At 43.4% G+C, this 26088-nt stretch overlaps 2 protein-coding genes and 1 non-coding gene across 5 annotated transcripts in view; 2 read left to right on the forward strand and 1 right to left on the reverse strand.

The window, feature by feature from the left end:
* Positions 1–5658: 5658 nt before the first annotated feature.
* On the reverse strand, positions 5659–24873 carry LOC135921924 (E3 ubiquitin-protein ligase znrf2). The gene is made up of 4 exons (XM_065456335.2): positions 24225–24873; positions 16552–16647; positions 12132–12237; positions 5659–7857 (listed from the first exon to the last, which is right to left on the reverse strand). The coding sequence occupies exons 1-4, from the start codon at positions 24568–24570 to the stop codon at positions 7800–7802; spliced, it is 606 nt and encodes a 201-aa protein (XP_065312407.1). The 5' UTR covers positions 24571–24873; the 3' UTR covers positions 5659–7799.
* Positions 10052–10126, forward strand: TRNAS-AGA (transfer RNA serine (anticodon AGA)). Its single transcript has one exon. It is a non-coding gene; the product is annotated as a tRNA-Ser (tRNA).
* A 337-nt stretch (positions 24874–25210) lies between the features above and the next one.
* The window catches only part of LOC135921923 (sodium-coupled neutral amino acid transporter 7-like), a 58058-nt gene continuing 57180 nt past the window's right edge, over positions 25211–26088 (forward strand). Inside the window, exon 1 of one of the 3 annotated variants that reach the window (XM_065456332.1) lies at positions 25211–25584. In XM_065456332.1, the coding sequence (XP_065312404.1) occupies positions 25440–25584 (145 nt within the window). In that variant the 5' untranslated portion in view covers positions 25211–25439. The remainder of the gene's footprint in view (positions 25585–26088) is intronic. The other 2 variants (XM_065456333.1, XM_065456334.1) reach the window with 2 other exon arrangements.

Genomic DNA, 26088 nt, shown 5'->3' on the forward strand with positions numbered 1-26088 from the left:
TCCCCCTTGTTATGCCATGCTTGATCCATAGCTTGATCCTAATACAAATTTACTGGAATTCGAGCGTGACGCACAGTTGGGCCAATGGACTCTTTTGCTGCTCAACATACGTTCACTGTATCAACAGTTCATTATAACTGTATTTGGTCCTAAAACTAATCATAATGAACTGAACAAGGTGCAGAAGGGGTGCTTAATACCCCAAAACGACGCACATTGCGTTTATTAATTGGTATAAATCAGTGATGGAGATCCGTTTAAGTAGCATCAACCTAATAATAGCCATTACAAGTTTGTCAAGCTGTTCATACCATAGCTCAAGCCTCTGGCATATACAGGTACAATGCTTGTGCAAAGCAGACGCTCAATATTGAGACCACTGCATGATGGTGCAATTGTGGGATCGGTAGTTTCCTAATCATACTTGTCAGTGCGCCCTCCGTATGCAGAAGTTGTCGCATTAGAGATGTTCTCGGAGACATCTTCACCACAGTCAGCCGCAACATGTTAGACTGCAGTCATCAAGGCCTGCATAGATCTGCCTGCGTCCACAAGGCTCAACCATGAGCCAACACCCTGCACTAGGTCTTTGTATACATCGAACAGGAGGAAATTCCAGCTTTCCCAAAGCAGCATATTCTTGCAGCCTTCCATAAAAGAGGCATACGTCCTTGGCTTCAGCAAACATTACATGAGCTTTGATGGGAACATTCACTGGCGCTGACAAACCATTAAAACCAATGTCTTCTCTAGTGTGTGACTCGACATTAATTGCTTCCTAAATTTGCAGTCACTGTTTTTGCTTACTGTAGCTCTTGATATCCTTGACTTTGCTAGGTGCTGCACAGCCATGATCTCCGCCTGAGCAATGCAACTACAATATGGTAGTGCATCCGTGAGCCAAAAAGAAAAGGAAAAAGCTAAATATAAAAGTGAAGCGCTGTGCTGCATGAACACCCACATTTATTTGTAGTAAGTCACTTTCCACAATAGGTCTCACTTTCGCTAGTACTAATTGTCTATCTCCACTTAGTCTGCTAGAAACCCGGGCACGAGCAGCGACCATCTTCCTAGTCTTTTTGAGCTCGTCTGCGTATTGACTCAAATCACTACGCATTCAAATGCTTTTGTTAAATTAAGCACATTCGAAAAGGTCTTACACATGGCTTTATCGAATCAGCCATTGGATAATGAAGAAGAAAAAGCCATAATTTTATTTTGTTTTAAAAAATTCCATAAAAAATTAAATATCTCCATTCACTGTGCACTCCACTAAAAGCGGGTCTTCTAACCCTTGGTGAAATGCAAAGTGCTCACACCATTACAGGATAAGAAAAGCAGCGTTGCAAAAACTACTTCATAACCAGTGTCCTAGCAATTGGAGAGACTATAAGTTTGCGGCAGCAACATTTAAAAGAACGGTTGCAAATGCGAAAGACAACTTTGATTGTGAGCACTTCAAACTTCTTTCAAAGGCCACCAACAAAAAAGCACTTTTTCAATTTCTGACAAATAAAAAAGGTCCTTCCTGCACAAATAAACGTCGACTCTGTGGTTCCAACGCCCTGCAAATTGGCCAATATACTGGAAGATACTGCTAAAGGTCTAGAATGTCGCTATAAGTTGATCTTGCCCAATCACGCTACACTGCCTACTCATGGTGAAGACTTTGAAGAAGTTACAATTTCGGAGTTGGAAAATGTACTAAGCCAGCTGCCTAATTCAGTGCCAGGCCCTGATGACATTAATACGACAATAATGAAAACTTTACTTGAAATATCATCACACGCATTACTTACCATGGTAAACCATTCTATTCAAGATTTGTGGATTCCCCCGGAATGGAGACTTGCAAAAGTTATCCCATTATTAAAAAAGCAAGGTTTCGCATACGAATTAGATAACATTAGGCCAATATCTCTTACATCTAACCTAGGAAAACTCGTCGAAAAAATCTTACACGACTGCATAGATCATTGGCTGATAGAGAACATGAATTTAAGCCCATGCCAAATTGGCTTCAGATGTGGGTGCTTGATTTGTTGTGCCCATGTCAACCTAGAAACTAGCATGATGTCAGAAAAAATATGCAGCTTTAGTCACTTTGGATATGACTAAGGCGTATGTCAGTGTAGAACATGTAAGCCTAATAAACGCACTTCAGTTTGCTGGCCTGCCAAAATATTTTTGTCGCGTGAGATTATGAATTTTTAAACAGCAGGGAGTTTTCCTGCTCTCTACATGGACTGTATTCATCAACTATCAAGTCAAGAGGCCTACCACAGCGATCAGTCCTATAGCCATTGCTGTTTAATGTTTTACTGAGTACTGTACCTTTGCAACATAATGTGCATGTGTACTTATAGACTGACGACATTGCATTTTTTGTTGCATCAGTAAACTTACATGCCTTGTATCTAACTATACAGTCTTATATGAACCACCTAGAAATGTGGCTTGATGGAATTAACCTCAGAAAAAGTGCCGTCATAGTTTTCCCTCATAGTGTTCCTGTGCAAATTTTGGTTCTTTATCGACAAGATAGGTGAATTCACTTAAATATTTGGGAGTGATGTACAACGAAAAGCTTAATTGGAGTCTACATATAGAAGATATTACCTCAAAGGGAGCACGCACAGTAGGAATGCTGCGTAGAGTCAGCAGCAATTGATCAGGGCTGCGTTGGCATGTTCGCATTATGACCTATTGCATGTATGTTTGCCCGACAATAGAGTTTGGCTGCATTTTGTTTTCTGGCGCATCTGCATACAAAATTCGGCCTCTGATTCTATTAGAATGAGAGGCGTTACGTTTATGTCTTGGGCTTCCTAAATTTGTTGCTAACAATATCTTATATCAAAGCATGCCTGCCTTCTCATGAGAGTACTAACATTTCTAAAGATATATGCATCACCACAAAGGAAATCACATGTTTTCATTAATGAACCGGCCTCATTTTTAAACTATCAGTGGTATCGCTCATGTTGCACTCAAGTTGTTTTCGCTCAAAAACTATCGGACCCATTACACGTTCACCTATGTGAGGTGGTCTTACTAAATTCCTCGGTTCCAGTTGCTAAAATTGAATTTGATATTTTTTCAAATAATGCTAAACATCTTCCCTATCAATATCTGAATAGTATTCTGGAAGACCACCTTGCACACCTGGATACGAAAACCGTTATAGCAAATGATGCTGCCGTCTGTGAAGAAAAGGCAAGTGTCGGCACTGTATCACCACATCTAAATTGGTCTTTTTCGATTTGGCTACCTGACTTCACGCCTATGTTTCGGGCAGAATTATTGGCAATTGTCTTAGCTTTACACAAACTACCACCATCTATGTCATCAGACATAATCTTAACCGATTGCCTGTCCGTTCTTCACTAACCACACCCAAATTGTCAGATTCATTAAAAACTTTCCTTTCTCCTCTCCTAAGACACTTACGTCTTGTTCGTTTAGTGTGGGTGCCAGGCCACAAAGGTCTAGCCTTAAACGACAGAAAGCTGAGCTAGCTGGTAAGGATTCATAATGCAAAGAAGGGGTAAAACGTGTTGCCCACTTCTCTTCTCTTGTGTCCGTGTCTGCACACCTTACCCATTCTTTGAATTATCTAGCCTTAAACGAATATGCAGATATACTCGCAGTAGCATCCCACGATGGTCCTATAATCTCCATTTTGCCTTCGTCAGCTTTTATAACTGTGGCATGATTAAGAAAATATACTACTACAAATAACTTCGCACAATCATCATTGGCAACATCTGATTTCCCGCATCTAAGTTTTTCTTGGAACAAGTGGTGCTCCTGTAGAAAAATTGAAGTAACCTATGGTGCTGAGTCCGCCCACTGAACTTTTACCTCCACAGGTCTGGTCTGGCTATATCGACCTTGTGCCCTTTATGCAACGAGAGTGAATCTCTGGAACACTTCTTTTTGACATGCCACAGTTTCATTATTCAACGGAAAAAATTTTTAGAACCCTTCCAAAGCTTGGCTTGAATTTGACTCTTCCTGTAACTCTTTCCTTTGGGGCTACCATACTGGGTTACAAGCACAAGAACGTTTGTGAAGCCCTCTGCTTTTTCCTGTGCAAGACAAGACGAATTGCATGTTAGAATTCTTCTAAATACTTATAATGTTCACAAAATTTTAAAAATATCTAGATATTTGACTATTCATACCTGTAACAGTAGACACTTTAAATCCCATTTGTAAGACACGTATTTCATTTCACCCTAATTTATTCAAAAAAAAAAAAAAAGCTAACAGTTCCTTCACCACCCGATTCATGGCTGATCCACCAGAGTGGGTTGTGCCATTTCACTGGGGAACAAGAACAAGCATGTGCCGCGCAGCTGTCGGCCTTTCCCTGGCTCACCGAGATCCGTACTGCACTTCATTCCGTTCACTGCAACCGAATTGAGCAGGGCACTCGGTCGTTAAAAGTGGATGCCTCTCATAGGCTTCTTGTGAAATTTTTTATATGTCGATAAACTGTTCATTGTAGGTGAAAGTTCATTCTAAATTGGATTCTTATAGGTGGGCTCAATTGTACTAATGCAACGAAAATTTTGGTACTAAAATTTGAATTTAGAAAAAATACTTCTATACTAAAAGCTTAAATACACTTGATTTTTAGCACATTTTGTACATTCATTGTAACTGATACATGATCATGTGTGCCAACCATTCGATCAATTGAGGCAAGGTTCCCCGGGCAATACCACACACAACCACTGCACGCCTCATTACTTTCCATAATGACAACTTGCGCCAAGGAGCATTGTACATGGTTGATAGACTGCAGCTAGCTTTTTCTATCAGACTTTCATCGCTGCCCTTACCAGGCTCAAGGCCTAGCCCAAACTTTTTTTAAATATGGGTTGTAAAGGGCCATCCAGGGAGAATTTCACTGCAACAATCTTTACTAAAGGTTTAGAAGTAGCCGAGACAAAGCAAATGAAATGGTGTGCAAGTAGATGAGCTCCCCTCCCAAAACAGATGTCTCCCAGAAGGCATCTCCATACCTCTCCAGCCTTCCAAGGGCCCACCTTTATTATCAAGTCTCCCTCCCCTGCGACTGCTTCCTCCTTGTCTCCCTAGTTTTCTTGCTGCACAGCGCATTTCCAGACGGGGCTCTGTTTGCTGTGCATCTCACAGGCATCCCAGTGTTTTCGGGCTGCTGGATTATTTGTGCACTGCAGGTGCAGTGCATTCAACCTGGAAGTGCCACTTCGAGTAATATCACTTCTACTGCCCCTGTGGCTCCTCTGAGGAGTAAGAGTGCATGGGGTTTTATCCGATTGTTCAGCTGTTTTTGCAGCATACATACATTGGTGCAATCATTTAGGGCCACAATCCTTACCACGCAATCTATACATCACAATTGTTGGTTTGCAATGCCCACGCATGGCGAGGCCTTTGAAGGTTATATAATCAAGCACACAGCCACTTCAGTGTGGTGCCTGCAGACTTCAATACTATGTTGACAGTCCTTTAGTCAAAGATGTTGGTTGGATTGCGTTGTCACAGGTGCACACATAAGCAGGTGAAGGGTCCAAATTAGTGACACATGTGATCACTTAACTCAATATTACACAAAGGCTGAGAAAAGCAGAGGACTTAGGTGGAAGGCTACATATACTCCATTGATGAAAGTTAGAAAAATGTGATATAATTTTATTTCTTTAATATTCATACACAATATTCACACACACACACGCACACACACACACGCACACACACATATGCTACAAGCAGTTACAGGCAATTTGGTACTGCGGAACTTTACAAAAAATATCACTCCCCCTATACAAAACAACCAACCTCTCTCACACGTACATAGCAAACACTTTGTACGAGTTCTAACTTTACTGCCTTGAGTGTAGTACTTAGATGGCTGCAAAGAAGGGAGGGGGAGGGGGAAAGAAAGGGGTGCAGGAAACATGAAGGAACGTAATACACTGGCATGTGTAATATCCTTCGGACCTTCCCATGTTGCAAGCAAGCACAGGTGCACATACACGCATGCACACACAACTTTTAACCGATTGCACTTTGGAGCACAATGCAATGCTAACGATTGCAGACACTGTGATTGCGCCAACAACACCATCACTTAAGTGTGTCTTCAAATGTGGCACATTCACAGAACCCTTCTTGAAGCATCTCCCTTTAGACATACAAGCACTGCAAAACCTACACAAGGGCAAGCCACAGAGCTCCTGCTGAATAGAAAAAAAGGCCAAAATGCATCCACCCTTTCAGACTAGTGCCATGATGCATGTGCCACAGAGCGCGAGGCATTAAGGCATCTTCTGCAGCACTGCGATCACAGCACCCTGTTCGTGCCACTGCCTAATATTGGTGCCTCACATCACATCAGCATACCATTATAAACACTCTTATCAAGCAGGCACTAAAGAAGGAAAACTTAACCAGCTAGAGGTCACTATCGACAAGGCCAATGGCAACCACCAACCTTAAAGACCAGGTTTAAGGTTTAAAGTTTAAAAATAAAGTAGCGAGAGGAGGAAGAGGAAAGTGCACCCATTGAGTGAACTCATTTCCAGAAATGAATCCAATGACACAATACAAACAAACCACTGAAACCAGTGGTATGGCACCAGAAATAATGCAGCCTGTGGCCACTATACTTTGGGCAAATTTGGTACTGGTTACATTATTAAAGAGCCTAAAATGCCCCACTTCTCTGCATCTAAGAAACTAAAAAGAACTTTATGGATGTAATGCACAAAATATGGCCAATGAGCTTGACATCTAATGGTAGGTGAGGGAAAAAAAGCATGGTGATGCCATGAGCTGCATCCCAGATCTGGTAACATCAACCTGGAAATCCCCTACACAACTTTTAAAAGAGAAACAGCAATTAAAGAAGAAAGAAAGGCTGCAGAATATTTATTTTTACTTTTCATGTATATGTATAAAAATGTAGGGAGTGATGCATGTATTGTTTTTTTCAAGGCAATTCGACAAGCGGGCAACAGTCTGACGCAATGCACCGACAATGTGATCAACTTTGAGAGAGAGAGCTGCTGAGGAAAGCGGTGCACTGTCTCCAACAAGGGGAGCAAGAATGTGCAACAAATTTACGAAAGAGAGAGCAGCGCTGCCGAAGAACATTCACATGCTTGAGAAGGGAAAGACTGCCGTACTGGTAATGGGGCAACAACACACAACAGCATATGGATCATCACAGCACCAACTCCTGGGGTTCCCTTTCATGCCTTCTGTATCTCATTTTCTCATTTTTTACAAAACTAGAGAATGCGCCACAAGGAACCACGCTGCTTGCTCATCTTAGGTTTGGTCCAGCCTGCCATGGCTGGCAATAAAGAGCCTCTGACACAGACTCCTGACAGCAATGTTGCACAAACCAAGGCACAGCAAATTTCGTAGGAAGTTGCTTCCTTTCACAGCAAGAAGTCATTTTGTCAAGTCATGCAAAAGTTTATGGCTGTTAGAAGAAGAAGAAGAAGAAAAGAAAAGCAAGAAAGCTTATCTACACACTGCTGTAGAGTAGTGTGTCCAAAAAATAAGCAACATGCGACAGCAAAGCAAAGCAGCCAAGATGCCAACGAAAGCAATGGTCCTTCTCTGCCATTCAGTCATCTCTTTCAGGGGTGTGCAATGTGCATTCGCACTCGTGCCTAATTTTTGTTGTTGTTGGTTCGTCCATGGTGAGATCGTGTGGTTGTCATGTAGAAGACAACAGGTCCGGATTTGGCAGCTCCATTGCAGTTCGCAAAGAAAAGTGTAGGATGACAGCAACGTCAGTCCAGAGGGTGTTCAGGACAGGAGCGGTTCACTTCAAACCAGGCATCAATGCACCTGAAACGGAACAAGTGCTGCAGTGATGTAGATGGCTAGATAAATCCCAGTAAAAGAGACCTCATTTTGAGCTTCATTCTTGCCTGAACTAGCAGTACTGTTCTCAATTGCCTTTCTGAGATGTCAAGTCTAGGAAATGTCACTGTGCCATACGTAACAACAGCCCAATCACAAGGCTATGTATTTAAGAAAAAAAAAAGGAATTCAGGAACTTACAAGATACTGTCAAATTCATGCATGCCATAAGATCCCACATACTGCAATTTTAAAGCATATTTTTTTCTTCACACACACTAAATGGACACTAAAAAGAAATATTTAGTTGAGCTGTATTAGCACATAACACTTCTACAACAGCAAAACAGTCAATTGGTAATGGAAGAGGGTGTTTTGTAGGCCAGGAAAGATGGAAAAACAAAAGATTGAGACTCTGTTCCAATGTTTCCTCACCAGCTCACTGTGACATGAATTTTGACACCAACTAGGGTCTAGCCAATTGTTTATCGGTAAAGAGCAACTATACTGCATTCTGAAGGAACAAAAGGTTAAACAGAAGTTTAGAGATCTTTTCCTAGGCTATTTTCTTGAGTAATAATCAATCCTCCACCGCCAAATGAATGACAATAGTTTTGAAAGAATGCCTTAGAAGTTCAAACTGATTTAGAGCTGATATTTAGTACCTTTTAAGTACAATATACATTTTGCAAGAAAGAAAGAGGGCTTATCTTGTGAACATATTCACAGTAAAAGTTTGTGGAAGTTTCTACAGCTATTTGATTTCCCCACAGTTGCTTAGGACGTTTATGGCATTCTTTTCAACCATTATTCTCAAGCAGGTGGACGTTACAACATGTACAACATTCTTGGTCACCTCTCCTCTCTTAGCATGGGCACCAGCTGAATTAACAAGATAAGCAACCACTGAGGATCTTTTTTTAAGCATCCAGCTCAATCTCAATGCAGTATCATTAGATACCTTGATCTTCCAAACCCCCAGAATTTTTGGGCTGCAACATATGCATTGTGCTCCTGCCGTGCGGTGTGTGTGTGTGTGTGTGTGTGTGTGTGCACGCGCGTGTGCAATCTGGTGCTTGTTCACAAGAGCACTCCACAAAATTTACTTTAGCTTGACAAAAACAGAGGAAATGACCTTTAATGCCCACACGCTCACCTTCTTCAAACAACACAAAAAATCATGGAAGTACAAAATGATGTCCAGTTTTGCTTTCCTGCAACTTGTCCCTAATTTGAGGCTCTGCTTTGCAAGCGCCATATTTGGTGCTTTTCAGAAGGTTCTCTGCAATGTGCCAACTGAAGTCAGTGTATCTGCTTTATGAAGCACTCTTGACGCATTATAACGCATTTGTCAGTGTGATGGCATGGGCATTCTTAATTTCATGAGTTTTACGTGGCTTCATAAAAATGGCAAAAACAGCTTATTAGCACACAGACCACATTTCCAACAGTCACCCTAGTTGGATAAAAACAGCCTAACATGCAGAAAATGTATAGAGCTGTCCACTGGAACCTGATTGTTAGCTCAAACAAATTTAAGTGCCCCTAAAATGTTTTCGGAGTTTACGCATCACTGAGCACTTGCAGTGAGCAGAAAGACATAGTATTTTGTAGTAAACATTTAAAGATTTGGTGGCATGTGAGTACTAATAAAAAAGTTATGCAACATAACACACATGTTTTAATCTATATGTACAGCACACTTTAGTGAAGCAGTTAATTAAATCCTGTACAACAAATTATATGATGCATGTGATTGTGTATGTACTTTCATACAATGCAGCATATAACAGCATGCAATGTTTGTTTGTATAGCACAAAAGTCATAAGTTTGACACATAATTTTTATATGTTTGACGTAGTAGTTCTGCGGGAACCCGCAAGGTGGAGAGAAGTAATGAATAAAGGGAAAATCAGGCATGCACCCATTCGTAGCAATTGCTACAAAGGAAACCCATACGGGATCCTCGAAAGAAAAGCCTCATAGTTGAAGAAAAATTCGTCCTGGTCCGAGACTCGAACCCGGGACCACCGCCTTTCCGGGCAGCCGCTCTACCATCTGAGCTAACCAGGCGGCTAGCAGATGGCAGGGCGAAGTAGAATTTGTCGACAACACGAAGCAAAGGCAAGTGTTTGACGTAGTAGTCAAACACTTGCCTTTGCTCCGTGTTTTTGCTCCGCCTGGTTAGCTCATATGGTAGAGCGGCTGCCCCAGAAAGGCGGTGGTCCCGGGTTCGAGTCCCGGACCAGGACAAATTTTTCTTCAACTATGAGGGTTTTCTTTCGAGGAACCCGTATGGGTTTCCTTTGTAGCAATTGCTACGAACGGGTGGATGTCTGATTATCCCTTTATTCATAATTTTTATATTTATGCCCTACACTGCTCACAAGCCATGCCAAAATGAAAACACTAAATCAAGTGAAGGCAGTATGCGACAACTACGCAAGCAATGTCTTGAGGATGAAGACAATATACAATGCTTGAAGGAAGAATGGTGATGGCAGGTGCATACACAGAGAAGCACAACACATATCTTACTACATTTAAGGATTCTGTACTTCTTATGTCACAACGGCACATATCCATTGTGGAGGACTGGTCAAGAGCACACACAGCGGCACTTACCAATCGATAAGTCAACAAAAATTGCATATATCAAGGAATCCATTAAATATAATGTGCCATTACTTTAACAGGTCAGTGTGCTTTCAAGATACCTGTGAGCCAACATTATTTGTTTAGGATTTTTATAGAAATTAATTTTTTTATGTAGAACAGAGGTGTGCTTACTCACATTGCTTTGTCAGTCAGCATACAAAGGTTATACAGTAGAACCTCGTTCATATGTTTTGGAAAAGAACGGGACAAGAAACAAATTATGTTTCTTGTCAGGAAAACTTACAATCCTAAGTCACAAAAAATTTGACAGACTCAACTGTGGATGACATCTACTTAATGTGAAGTGTTGCATGAATCGTTGCAGCGCAAGAAACCAATGCGCGCTGAGCTGGTGGGGTGGCGAGCAGCCCAAGGCGAACATGGTCGTTTTTGCGACAATGCGCATCACAAAGCTTACGCTTGTACTCGTTGCATTGGGCTTGGGTCAACAGCTTCCTTGAGTGAGGTATTTTGGCGGCAGTTTTCATGTGCCCACTCAGTGCAAATTGTTGCAGCACAAGACGCCGACGCACATAGCGCTGCTTGGGCCCAAGTGACCCGAAGCACATGTTGTCGTTTTTCTATTGTGTAGTGCTTAAGACAGGAACGAGAAACCAAAATTAAATCAAGCTGGCGGGCGAGGCCACCAGAATACGAAGCCTACAATGCTTCCAGAGCAAAACATTATGCTCACTTTGTGCCGCCTACAGCAGGAAATGGCGGCATGTTCGGGTTATTGTCTATTAAAAGCATGCTTCCAACGGCACTTTGCTACACTGCAACTACGTCCCACAAGCTTAAAATAGATAAGTGAAGATCCTTATCCCAATAAGGCTAGCAGCGATAGCTGTGCATGCAGCGTGTGATGACCAGGGAGGAGATTTGCTGGTACCGGAAAAGGAAACCAAGTTCGCGCCAGCATTATATCACGTGAGACGGGCAGGCGAATATTGCGGAGAAGCTGCTGCGGCAGGTGGCTACTGTTCTCAGTTGCGCATGCCTCATGTTTTCTCAGGTTTACGACAAATTTAGCAGTCGAAAAACATATACGATCACAATTTGGCAATGTACTGAACGTTGGCGCGGAAAGGGTGTGTTTTCCAAAAACATATGAATTGGTAAAAAAGAAGGGCAACTGTACCGAGTAATTTTTTGTGTTCTCAATTGTGAACATGGGTGCCAGGAAATCATATTTAATGAGATTGTATTAACAAGGTTCTACTGTATAAGCCTGTTCGCTGGTACTAGCATTTGGCACACATATAACCTTCGTGTGTGTGTGTGTGTTTGTATGTGCATGTATGTGTGCATCCACAAACATATTTGCAAAATACTATTGACTGACCCAGAAGACAGCAGCCATGCCAAACCCAGGAAAGAAGGCAAAGAAACTGTGCAACACCTAAGCACATGGCAGCAAGAATGCTATGAACCCTGACCTCTCACTGTGCAGATCATTGTACATGCAGTTAAACAGTAAACGTGCACAGACAAGCAGCGATTCTTAAAAATTTCATGTGTTTACTGTCTACATATGTTAGCCTAGTAAAAACCACACAGTGACAGACAAGCAAAGAAGCAAAGGCACAAACAAGGTCACCTTTTGTGGTATATGCAGAGGCAAGGTAGTCTAGCAATGGTGTCTCCCCGAGTCAGCTCCTCTAGGCAGATGACACACTCGCCTTTGTCTTCTGTGAGCACGTCATCTGAGGGCAACAAAATGAGGCTGCATCAATCCAATGGTTTGCAGAGTTCAAAGTTGAAGTTCAGCTTGGGCGCATTACAGAAGCTCAGCAAACAGCATGAACGTGGTATCAAAGTATAAATCAAAGCATTAAATTAGGTAGTGGAAGTTATCTTGAATATGAGCTTTAGAGCCTATGAAAGTATACAAAGTACCCTCATCAATGATTAAAATTTCCAGTACTTGGTATACCCTCTTCAGACCCCGTGTCCACCCCTGTGGACAGCAGCTTAACATTTTAAGAGCTTAAACAGGAATGATAAGGTAAAATAACCTGGTGTAACACAAAACTAAATGCAGTCAACACCATACGTCAAAGCCTGCAATAATTTTGTTGCAACTGGTTTTCGAGAAAACCGATACTTTGTGCGAGACGTACTGCTGCATCATCACCGACAATATAAAATTTGTGTTGTACACTTCAAATGCCACAAGATGAAATGGCAATTCAGAATGAAAAGTGAGGAACCAGCATAAGATGTTAAACCTGTATCTACGTGTTTAGGAAAACAAAGGATGCTTTTATCTTAACGATGTGGAGAAATGGATTCTCTAGCCACATTTATGAAGGTACTGATGTGAGCATGCACCCATGCAATCAGCTCAAGCAAGTACTTCTTCAGAAATATGACAAGTTCACAATAAGAACTGATTTTAAAAGGTGTGTCACCAGAACTTTGTTTTGCCTGAGGAGGATACAAGAAGTGCATTAGTGGAGTACACTTGACTGTATGGTGCACTAAGTATGCACAAAATTCAATGCATGAAGACGAAAAAGAAAGTGTGTGTGTGTGGAGGGGGGGGGGGATATTGAATCTGGTTTCCGATGCCTCTACCAGAGAAGGGGAAAAAGGTAACACACATACACAGGTCTGAACTTAGCACCGCTAACTCTCTAAAGTATGCCACATCATACCGATAGATTGTAATGTCTTTACAGCTGCGCAGACATGCGTCACAGGCAACTTTGCACACTCTCTTATTTAGAAGTGACATTTCTATACCTGGTATCCATTACAAACTTGCGATTTCATGTGCACTGCGACGTGCTCATAAGTACTCAACATACCTCGAGTTTTCTTTTAGATACCTCCATAGTGGGCGGAGTCTGCTGATAATGCTATAAAGAAATGTGTGACCAATGGTGGGATTAAACTTCTATCTTCCAGCACAACAGCCAAATGCTCTAACCATTAGGCCACCATTGCATGCATGCTTCTTTTGTGCCAAAGTTGCTCTTGGCACAAAAGACCCACATTTTTAGGTCAGACAATGATACCTCCAAGGCGGGTGAGATTCACCTATAATGCTATCACATTAAAATTGCGCAATAACTCTCACACTATATTATCAACAGAACTCAAGAATATGAAGTGATGTCTACTGATGCTAAAGTACAGATTTCACTATTGGCTCCTTGCAGCACCACGGGATGGGTGGCGTTGTGTTTTGAAAAACCGACTGTTTAAGCCGCAGGTCTGTGGGATGACCTCATGGCTGTAGAACAGCATGTTCCTCAGGCGGCAAGTACAAAACACGCAGTTATTCAATCATTTGTTATCTTAGGGCTGATTATACAGCCTGATGGTGACTGCTCAATGCTATTGTGAATATATATGTGTCCGAGCTTGCATTCAATTCAGCAAGTTGAGTTGAAGCACGGCACCTGCTCTGACAGGTGTACTAGAGGGTCCCTGAAAAAGTTTTTGCCATACGTAATTGAGTACGACAAATACTTTCTATGCCTAGACATTACAAAGTGTTTCTCACGGAATGCTTTCTTACAAGAATTTTGTCAGCACACTGCAGCAAAAGAGCTATATGTGGTTAAACATCACCCTCCTCTCAAGCTGTGATGTTCCCCATCAACTTTTATTCCATTTGACCATGGCTATGTCCTGCTACCTTTGGAAGAATGGCATGCAATGGCGCGAGTGCTGTCTACTTCTGGTTGGTTTTAATCATGTGTGTTCCTGCGTCTCTTGTGATGCAGCTTTTCTTGTTACTGCGGTGGTGGCCTCAAAATGAAGTTTATGTACAGAGTTTGCATGTTCTGCAGCGTGCAGTTGCTGCAGTTTACTCCCTGCATACACTTGCAGCGCAAGACAGGTGCAGTACAGTGCTTGTACCATTCATGTTTCTACTGCTGAAGAAGACATCTCGCATTTTCATGTGAGAACTCCTCCGTGTCCCACTGGCTGCCCATGCCACTGTACCATAGTTAACCTTTGTAGCATTCTTTCTCACCCCTTACCTTTCGCCATGCAGCCTCATGAAGCCCAGCTCTTGAAATGAAATGAAAAAACTCTTCATTGTACTCCTTCCCTCACATGGTTGTAGGTTCGGTTCCCACCGGCGGCAAGTTGTTTTTTCATCCACTTTAATTTCCATTAATTTATAGTTTCTTTATTTCATTTATTAAGCACAAGTAATTTCCCGTATGTTGTCCTTGGTGTCAGTGTTTGTTGGCTTGTTACGATATGAGTAATAAAAATAGGGCCCCTCGGTTAACCCCATTTCTTCTCACATATATATATACACACACACACCCAAGACTGGGTATATTGCACCAGGCTAACTCTTGCCACCTAGAAAATCGGAAGTAAAACGAATTGAGTAGAAGACAGGAACGATTGCAAGTGAGAGCGAAAGATGAAGACTGAGGAGGAAGACAGGAAAAGGCGGCTGCCGATTTCCTCCAGGTGGGTCAGTCTGGAGGCAGAGACGAAAGTTGCCTTCGCCAGGAGGTCTTGAATGTCTGAACACCTGGCATCTGCTCAACTCCCAGGATCCCCCTTTCCCCAGACACGGCTAAGCTGCGCACGGCTACATGTGGGAGGGTCCAACCCTCGTATGCTCAGGTACGTGGTGTCGCAATGCATCAAACGCCTGCTGCTAATAGTAATACACAACAAAATCCACAACAGCAGTGTAGGCACACTTATATGATCTGGCAATCTGATCATGAACTTCCGTTAAATGATTCCACTCACTGAACCATTCATAGTGACCACTCTTCAAGGTGACCAAGTCAAATGAATGTGGATGAAAGGAAACTTGGGCACTAATGGGAATAGGCCATACCAATGCCTCCTAGATAGCACAAGGCCCAAGAATCTAACGGCAATGCTCCCGAGCAAGTCACTGTAATTTTGACATCGCCCCTTTCGCCAAACCGGGCTTGACAGTGAAAATTTCTGTCCCAGTAGCATGCCGTCAAAGCAGAGTGCACAGACCTGCTATCTAGGAGGTGTTGGCCAAGCCCATGACATTGGCATCACATGTGCAATGTTCTACCAATTGAGTTATGGTGATGGCTGCCCTCTGTCCCCTTTCTTGAGCATTTATGTACTTGTATTTATAACCTAGCCCTGGGAGTAGTATTAGCCAGCAGCACTAACACCCATGGTGACAGACATGGAAGACCTATTAAACTGTAGATTTCGTAGAGTACATGGTCTTAGGTGCAGGCAGCTGGCCAATAGACCTTTTGCAAAAGTGTCAACATCTGTTGGTGTCACAGCACATCTAGCTTGCAGACACCACATTAGAGGATTGCGCTGGCTGCAAAGGCACAAGAGCCTATTGTGGCCGTCACATGAGTTATTTTTGCGAGTACAGGAGGCAGATTTTTTGGGCATGGTGATGTACGAACCCTGGTGGCATTACATAAAAAATACATGAGAAAAAGCTACTAGTAAAGCACCTAGAGGAAATGATAAAGTGAATATAGCTTTCATGGGCAATTTGCCCACATATAGCTCCTTCAAGAACTTACCCACACATTGAAACAAAAACACAATCTTGGGTGCTTCCTCCGAGAAATTATATTCCACTGAAACCAACAGTGAAATCACATGCGTAAAACTTATCATGTGATGCTGCAGTTGACACCCTCTCAAATTATAAGTCACACTGATGCAGTTATAGCATGCTCTCCTTGCTCACTTCAGTAGAGCATTCTTCCATAAATTTACCTTGCAACGTAAAACATTGAGCTTGATGTCGAGCTAACATGCAGGTTGCATTTCACTGCCCACCCTCCGTCAGCTCCCTTTGATGATGGCAGATTCGCATAAAGCTGCCTATAGATGGCAGTAGACTTCGCATAAGGTCTATAAAGCCTTACATGCGGCTAGAGTTGAGGACCTCCCTGTGCAATGAGCAAGAATTGAAAGGCCTCTCGGTTTCCCTTATTTTTCTCATTCACACAGAGAGAGATAGCGGGAGTGACCAGGAGAGAGACAGGTTACAAAAATACAAGCTCTGGCTTTACCATTGTAGCCGATTCTTGGCTTTGTCAAGCACATGACAAGGTGACACTCTACATCATCAGGCAGAACAAACTTTGAACAGACGGGGCACTTGATACCTGCACACAAGAAAATGAGTGGTTGATAGTTGAACAGTAGTCGAGCAACAACTACAAAGTCAGTTTGAATGATGCCTGAAGTATTACATACTACACGGGCAGGCCCATCAATAGCATACACATCAGATGACTGTTGGATGCCACAAACACTGAAAAAGAAACCTTAAATCAAGCATATATAATAAGGCCTTTGTAAAAATGCTATACCTAATGTTTACATTTCGAAAAGTTTAATTTAGGAATGAGACAGCACAAAGACAATCTGGAGTAACTTCAGGAGCAAATACCCTCTAAAAAAGGTTTGCACCCTTTGGAGTGTATATCTGCCACACAACAATAATTGTCATCTGCCTTGATGCGTTTCCTTTCTTTAACGCTGCGAGCCCGGTACTTTCCAGTAACGAATGGCATGCGTATTATCGGCATAGCATTCCCAACAGGAAAGTAGCGGGCGCGGTGTTTTCAAGAAAGGAAACGCATCAAGGCAGATGACAATTATTGTTATATGGCAGATATACATCCCAAAGGGTGCAAACTTTCTTCAGAGTATACATATCTGTCTTAAGAGCAGTTCAGGGCATGTAAATTTTCCTTACAGAGTACCTGTGGCAGATCAACTTTCCTTTTCAATCAGTGTAGCTGCAAAAAACTTTAGAGTACACTTTAGAGTACAAACACTTCAGTTCTACTGAAAAAGCATTTTCGACATTACCATTCAGATACATTGGTTAAATGGACACTTGGGCTCTGCTTTTAAGTCGGAAAGGCTCTTTCCAGGTACCTAGGTTTCAAAAGTTCAACCAATTAAATTGGATTATTGTCAAATTGGCATTAGCAGTTAAACAGAGACCAGTATAACAGTTGCATAAGATGGAAACTGGACAATAAACTAGTTCAGCTGTTAGGTTCTCTCGAGCTGGAATTCTTGATGCCAGTAGCCGAGCTGCCGCACCGGCTCTGAGGCTGTGCGGAGTTGCACACATTGCACTAACTAACACACAGTGCAATGTGTCTTTCTTCAGCAATGAAATGGCAGTGGTGGCAGGCACCATTAAATATGTCTTAATCATTTATTAACTTATACTTCAGGACACACATTGTAATTGAAGAACTGAGGCTGCTCAGTGTTCAAAGTGTGTTCATTCTAAGTCAACAAAAATAGTGGTTTAAACATGCCATGGCAACTCGCAAACCAGCAAAGAGAGCCACTTTTGCAATTTTCAAAGCTGGCTTACCATGTAAGTGAGGCATAATAAATACACACTTTCTTATTTCTGTTGTAAAGAGTACAACAAAAAGAAAGGACCACAACTGCTCACTTGCACTCAAGTACACCAGCAGATCTCATGGAGCTATGGGCACATTTGTGTACATCTGTTCTAAATATAACATTTTGCTGCTGAAATATAAGCACCAAGCACTACCGGGCTTACAAGATATGTAATAAGATTTTTTTTCAGTGCAAACAAGACGAGAACAAAAGGTACACACGCGAAAATAGGACTAGCACAGCTATTCCCTTTGCCACCTCGTCCTGTTTGTGCTGAAAAACCTTCCTAATGAACCAACTCATTTACGCCAAGATTACTCTACAAAAGGACTTATTCTTGGGCAAGTTGGTGCTTAAATTTCCTAGGTATACTTTGTGGCGCAAAATACATTTCTTGAAAAGGGAGAGAAGGAAAACAGTGAAGTGTCAAAATGTGCGTTAGGGTTAGTAACAAAGGCAATTAGTGTTAAGTGGCTACTTTAATAGACTAGACTATAGGCGATTATGTCGCGTTGCCTGGCGCTCGTCACTGCAACGAATTATGGCATGCCTGAATTATTGTCTTTAATTTCTAATTATTAACATTTCGTGAGAACAACGTCCACTTTCGCTGAAACTTGGAAGCAAGTGCTGACAGCGCACGTGTTCTCGGTAGGACACGCATCGCCGTGTTTCGAAGTCGCGATAAGCTACGTCCCGGTGATAACGTATCAAGTATAGCATCGTAGCTCGACTCGCGCCGCGACAATTCAAGTTCTATATCTGCCTAAAGGTGGCTGAACGCCACCCTCGTCTATCTGCGTCACCCGTCCCTATCGCATGTCGACAACGCCTGACGTGTCCGCTGCGCCAGATACGCAAAATTTGTAAAAGAGTCTCGATACGCACGATAACTTGCCATGATACCGATCGTAGAATAGCCGCTTGCAGTAGCAAATACTCCGACAAAAATGCTGAAGCCACCAGAGAGTGAAAGCAAACAGTGATACAGACGCACTGGAATTCGCTGTGTCACACTGTCAGAGCTATTCTGCGGTACTATCGTGAGCACGTCTGCTCCAATATACTTACTTGCACGTGCGAGCGCGTGCTAGACCGGCGACAGCCTATCAGAAACAGCGAGGTGATCCACAGGCGTCTCGCCGACAACCAGCACGAGTGCATGTAATTTTTGAAGGCGTGCGTAAGGGTCAGAATTAAGGTCTATCGCATGTTTCTGAAAAGTTCCTGAATTCTTAGTATTTTTTTTCCCTGCAAAAGAATTGCTGGCAAGTGTCCCACTGTCAGAGCAATGCTGCGGTACTACCGTGAGCAGATCTGGTCCAATCTGTACTTGCACGTGCTAGCGCGTGCTAGACCGGCGACAGCCTATCAGAAAGAGCGAGGTGATCCACAGGCGTCTCGCCGACAACCAGCACGAGTGCATGTAATTTTTGAAGGCGTGTGTAATGGTCAGAATTAAGGTCAATCGCATGTTTCCGAAAAATTCCTGAATTATTCTTTTTCTTTTTTTTTAATCCAAAAGAACTGCTGGCAATGCGCACTCACATCGCTCGCGGCCACTGCATCGCGAAGATGCGCCCCTTCCACTGTGGATGCGCATAGACGTGCGACCACATGCGCGCGCAACGGTCGGATGCAAGACGCGCAGAAGCAGGTGACCAAGTAAAATTTGACGAAGCAAATATATACGATAGCGTTATCTATCCCACTAAGTATTTTTACAGCGAAGCTATGGCTAGGATCCGGGATTTTAGAGCGTCCGTGCGGAATTTATGGTACGTTTTCGCCCCACCGTTATGGGAAGGCCACGCGTGATCCATATGAAGAGCAGCGTATCTACGAGGAGCGACAACGAGAGCAGCGAGAGAGACCGTCGAAGTCGTGCCAACCTGGCGGCCCGAGAAGAGCGTGCCCGCGATAATGGTACGTAAGCGACGAGCAAGAGCAGACGACGAGCAAGAGCAGACGACGCATATCGCGACGCCGAGAATACCGCAAAGAGACGTCGACGCCACGAGGGCACGGTGCCGGGGTTCGACGGCGCCTACGCAAGGTTCCAGACCTTTCAGAAATCAACAGAATACGGTCGGAAGAGCGACGGCAGAAGGCGGTGGATGTGCTGACGCGGCGCTTTCCCGGCGAGAACGTTGGGGAGTTTCGAGTCTGTGGCACGTGTAAGGAGACGCTGATAAAGCGCAACGGGCCTCGGTTCAGTAAAACACGTGTAGTGGGGCTGTGCTAAAGGGTGCAGTTCCACGTTTCTCGACAACGAGCGGTTACGTGCACCCGCACGTGCCGGCGCATCTCCCGAAGCTCAACGCCGATCGGATCAGCTTCGCTCGTCATCCACCTTCACAGAGTGGAATGGCACATGAATGCTTCTTCTTTCTCTCTCTCTTTAATTTTGCTTCTTTTGAAGTCCTGTCCAACTGGCTGGTCATTTTTGCGACTGTTTTCGTAGAAAAAAAGATCACCTGCAACTGCACTGGCCAGATGCTAAAACTGAAAGTTGTTTACCAATGCAAACATGCAGGAAGCAACGGGTAGAAAAAGACTGTAAATGCTGGACTGTGGTTGACTTTGTTTATTTTCTGGCCAATAGGTAAAAGACGGTAGAAAGTCGCACTGCACAAATACCTTAACATGTGGATAAACAATGGGGCTGGGTACCTGAACATGAAAAATATGTAACGACTATAAAGGTAACCAGTTGTGATAAAGAATAGAGCACCGTGGAATTACAATAAGTACAAAGTGGTGAGAGGGATTTGGAAAGGGGCGATGGTTCCTAGTCTGACTTTCGGCAATGCGGTCCTGTGCATGAGATCTGAGGTTCAATGGGTAGGCAGGCTTGCTTTGGGAGCACACGGAAATACACCAAATCAAGGGGTACAGGGCGACATGGGATGGACATCATTCGAGGCAGGGAAGCTAGTAGCAGGATAGAATTGAAGGAGCGATTGAGAGAAATGGAGGGAAAGTGGTCGGCTAGGAAAGTTTTCAGTTAATAGTACATGATGAATGTTGATACAATATGGAGGAAGCGAACCAGAAAATTGTAAAGCAAATATTTGGACAGCAGCAGGGGTGCAAACCAAGAATCATCGGTTAAGAAAAATGTTAAAGAAACAGAGAGGGGTCTGTGGAAAATAGGGATGCAGATGAAATCAGCACTTGAAACATACAGAACTTTCAAGCAGGAAATTGCCAAAGAAAATATCTACGAAAATTCTAGGGCAAGTTCTTAGTTGTTTGAAGCCAGGATGGGAGTATGGCGGATTAAGACATACCAAGTCAAGTACCACGTTATGCAGTGCGTATGGAAAGGAGGAGGAACCGGCTGAACACCAGTCTGTAAAGGGCTTCGCCGTACAGTTCCAAGCAACAGGGATTATTTTTTTCATAGCATTGTGGTTTAGGGACAGTGGAGGCAAAATTGACTTTAAGCAGGTAGAAATAACCGAACGGAGGCTATTTGATCGGTGGCTAAAAGCAAGGCAAGAGTGAAATTTCACCCTCCACTAAGTACAAAATATATTACTAGTCACAGCTAGGGGGCATGTGCCGCTGCCTGATTTAAAGGATTCAGCTTTCCATCCATCCATTCACACAGCACCCACTCGTGCCACTCATCTGCCGAAGATAATCGGTCAGGTAGGTTTCTGAGCTATTGAGAGAAATGTTGCTAGTGCAGTTAGCATGTTCACTTTTGACGCAAACTTCCAGACTGTCCTGATCTAAAGTTACCTTGAATATGTTTAGTTTTTTAAACATATTAGTAAATAGTTTTTTGGTTATGTTGATGTCATCTATTAATCTAATTCAATTTTTATAAATTCCTTTCACTGCCTTTTCTGCAGCAAGCCTGAGACCAAGTCTATATCTTTCTGCAAAATAAAATCGGAAAAAGATTGACAAGTGCAACCATAAAAGCAGTTAAATTGACATTCACCAGTTTTCATTCCACAGAGATTCTATAAAGTGTGCAACACATTAGAATTTTCCAAGCTATTTCATTGTGAAAAGTACAGTGACTGCTTTACACTAAGCTTCCTGTGGCACTTGCTTTTTCCTGTTTAGGCTACACACAATTTGAGATCTAGCATACAACAACCAAGCTTGGCCATTGAAATAAGTGCCCACAGTGATCCTAGCATGAATGAGACCATCGCACAGAGAGAAGACCACAGAAAGCACTTCCTGATGTTTGCGTAGTGTGTCACTCTCTTTCCCATATGTAATAATTCATGTTTGGCTATGTGCCAACTAACCCATTAAAAGGCTTTTTAAAGCTGTCTTTTGAGCCAACCATCCTTAGGACTTGCAAGAATTTCAGACAGCACAAAATATCTCCAGACACCAATTAAAGTGGGGGAAAAAAAATCGTCTAGAGAGATAAGAACATGCTTTGTACAAATGGCAACCTAGAGGGTGGCAGAAATTAGTATAAGAGGCCTGTAAATGCAAAACCATGAACTGGGAAGAATAGTTTGCATGTATTATGGCACCAGGTATTTTGTATGCTTTTTGTTGCACACTCCTTTGAAAAACAACTCCAACAAACCGAATTGTTAAACTAGCATAAGCCATAACTGCAGCCACTTACAAGGTTCATAGGTGCTCTAACAGGCAGCAAAGAGCCGACATTATGCAAAGTTAGAAACGTTCACCCTGTTGCACATAGCAGTGGCCATATGACAACTGGGGTCTTGTTTTTGCTGCCACTCCTAAAAAAGAGTTATTTTTAAAGGAGCAGCAAGGGGACGCTGGTTGGCGCTTTTGGAACCTTCCAAATATGGCTCGTTCCGTGGGGGCAAGCACCTGAACACACTTGGGGAACTGAAGCTCTTAACAAATGTCTCTCTCCTGCACTCACTAGCTGCCACATCTATTTGAACAATCACTTCCCCATGTTTTCCTCTAACCTATCTCCCTGATAACTACTACTACTACAAATAATAATAATAAATCTGTACAATGGCAAACATGCTAAGACTTGAAATTTAGGGTTTGATGAAAACTTATTTGGTTGGGGATGAGCATGGCACAGAATAACGGACACTGACCACAGAAATAAAATGATGTCCATATTCTGTGCCATGTTAAGACATGGCGCTGCAAAACATCATGACAAGCAGCTACAAGACTTCGAAGGCCATGTAGGTTAGTGAACAGATAACTTGACTGACAAGTTTTGTACTAAGCTGTGTTGATTCCCACATACAGAAGTAAAAACACCTGGTGCACTATTCTTAAAATGCAATAAATGATATTGAAAAAATAAAATACAGAGAAGGTATCTCATAGTTAATTATGTGACAATAAAACTACAGAGTGATCTTATGTAGTAAAGTATCACACTGTAAATATGACGCCCCATGCTCTTGCAACAACACCAGAAAACTTTGAATTATATCAGTACACATAGTTTCCATCAAAAACTTGGCTTTACAAACGTGCAATAAACAAGTTTACATTCGACATTAATGTTTATTTTATTACAGAAGTGTGCAACAATGATTTTGACACTGATAAAATGCACTGATAAGTCGCTATTGACATCTTGGACTGATAAGTTGATTAATAGCAAAAAGTAAAGGCCAGTCGGCCGTTGTCTGCAACTGCTGGTTGGCCTTTTACTTTTCTGCGAGGGGCTGTACGAATGGATTAACAGCTGTAACACAGATGCACTATTGAGCGCAACTATCAAGTTCAATGAACTGCATATATGTGTGCGAGGTCCAAAAATCCTGGTGAACAATATACACTCTAGGCTGGCTACCCAGCAGCAGTACTCACTTGCGCCGTTAGCTACAGCGACAGTTAAAACACACAAGCTCAATCCTGTGTCTTTATCCCAGCAACGCAAAACACCAGCACGCCTGTCCGGGTGCTTTTCTCTTGCCCGTAATGATAGCATGAGCTGCAAATCGCATAGAAGCCACCGCGGATAAGGATGTCTACGCAGTAGCTGCCCCGAGACGAGGCAGGGGAAGACCTGTCAACGGGAAACAGCTGTCATCGGCAGCTCGAGCGGGTGCCTCTGATGCCACAACGAGGCATCAAAGGCTAGCAAGAACGATGCGCGCTATGGAAACACCGCTGCGCTGCCGATAGTCGATGTGTGTTGGGATGCTGACGCAAATGCTTTCCCGATGCGTCCTCTCAAGGCCAGACGCCGCGTCGCATACTGATACTAAACAAATCAACAGCAGCTCGCATAAACTCCGATCGAAAACCGAAAGCGGCTCGATTTCCTTGAACAACACGGGGCGCGTGGTAAAAGAGAAGAGAGAGCACTCGCCGTTGAAAGAGACCAGCTGCACGGGCAGCGAGTGCGCTGCGAAGACACGGCCGAACGGCGTGCTATCTGGAGTGCTCGATCCGGACTCAGGCGGCGACTCGGGTGTTCCGAAGCCGCTCTGAGACGCCGGAATGCTCAAGGGCTGGCCCGGGTTCAGGTTCAGCACGCTCGACAGGCTGCGCGCCCGGAGTCTGGCATCCGTGCTGCTTGAGGAGTGGTGGGCGCCCGCGAGCAGGGAAGACAGTCCTCCGCCTGCCGCGGCTGTTGCCGCCGTCGCTCCTGTAGTGTCACCGGAGCCCGCCGAGACGCGCGGGTTAGACGTAGTCGTGCTCTGTTTGCCACCCATTCTGTAGGCAGATCGTCTATTGGAGCAGACCGCTGTTGACGCGCACTAGAACAGGGAGGCGACGAACAGCGCTGGGTTCTACGTGCATGGTACGGCGAACACGCGCAGTGGGTAGGGGTGCTTTTCAACTGCGCAAATGAAACGGCAGTGAGGTGGCAGGTTAAGCATCGAAAACGGCGACTTCTTCTGATCCATTTTTCTCCACCAAAAGAAGCTGTTCGAACGAAAAGCTACGACATATCTCCCTCACCTAACTGCTGCCATTTTAGCCTGCCGGAAGAACACTGATCTTATTGGTCGACAAGACAGTCAGCTGATCGCTTCAGTGGATCAAAAGCCTGGAACGTAGCAGTGTTTATTTGCAAGGGTTTGAAAGAAAAAGAAGTTTCACTAGTAATTATTAATAAATCCATAGACGCTGCATTTTTTTACGTGTTGTTGCATTTGATACATTTTTTTATGATCTTAAAGACTAGGAGATAAATTTAATAAGTATGGTTAAATGTTAAAGCTGCGTTACTGCGTTTCACAGACCGCATCACAAAGTCAATATGGTTATTATTATTGGTTGGTTTACAGCGCCGGTCAATATCATGACAATAATTATGATTAGCATCAACACTGAAAAATAGGGGGCGCAGGGGTCGGGGTCATCGTGAAGCAGCTGACTGTGGGCCTTTGGTTTGGGGGGCATGTGCAGCTGTAGTGTCTGGTATAGCGTAGTGCAGTCCTTGGTGCCTTCGCATCGCACTGCCTGCTTTTGTGCGATGTTGACGATGTGGCTGTCTCATTAGAGATTCACAGACGAAGTGCCTGCGTTTACTTTTTAGTGCTAAAATAAGGTACGTGCTAATTTGAGATTTGTCGACATGTCAGCATCACAAGTAGTGCCCGAATACGATGTCAAATTCATTACGACGAACTCGTTGGAGACACAGGGAGAGCGAAACGTCCAAGACGACAGTTCCACTTCGTCCATGTCCAATGGCGCCAAAGGTAAACGGGAATCGCACGGTAACGCCCCCCCCCCCCCCTCCCCTTCCTTTTAAATCGTGACATTTATCGTCCGCGCGAAGCGGTATTCATAACGACGCATGTTCATGTTTAACGAGGTTATGCCGTGTAGCTGAGCGCTTGACTGTTTTTTGGTACTCTTGTCATATGACGTGTTAGATCACTGGAAGCACGTTCGAAGTGTACTGGTCACATTGCTCTGTTCAACGCACTGATTAGCCATGTTGACGAAGAAATCAGCGCTGCTTAGTGTTTTTCCATTGTTGGTTATCATGTCTACACATAACTGATAAACAAGTCTTGCCTTGGCGCATGCTCGTCCAAACGGTTAGCATTAGCTCTTGTAGTGTGCTGGGAAGTAATACGGTGATCCCTGATGACGGCATTTCGGTGACGGCATTAGGCCAGACAAATTCTTGGGACGCCTTCAGTTCTTTTTTTTTTTTTTTTTGACACGTGTGTTTTTGTGACGGGAAATCATGTACCGTCAGACTTAGAATAAAA

Source organism: Dermacentor albipictus, chromosome 1 (genome assembly GCF_038994185.2).
Source record: "Dermacentor albipictus isolate Rhodes 1998 colony chromosome 1, USDA_Dalb.pri_finalv2, whole genome shotgun sequence".
Classification (NCBI taxonomy): Eukaryota; Metazoa; Arthropoda; class Arachnida; order Ixodida; family Ixodidae; genus Dermacentor; species Dermacentor albipictus.

What these genes read in the sequence shown, in the direction of transcription:
- LOC135921924 (XM_065456335.2), bottom strand. Translation starts at nt 24,570, where the DNA reads ATGGGTGGCAAACAGAGCACGACTACGTCTAACCCGCGCGTCTCGGCG. An exon ending in GCAGCTGGTCTCTTTCAACG is followed by an intron (nt 16,648 to 24,224) that starts GCGAGTGCTCTC and finishes TCTTGTGTGCAG; the next exon opens with GTATCAAGTGCCCCGTCTGT. An exon ending in CTCTGCATATACCACAAAAG is followed by an intron (nt 7,858 to 12,131) that starts GTGACCTTGTTT and finishes GTTCCGTTTCAG; the next exon opens with GTGCATTGATGCCTGGTTTG.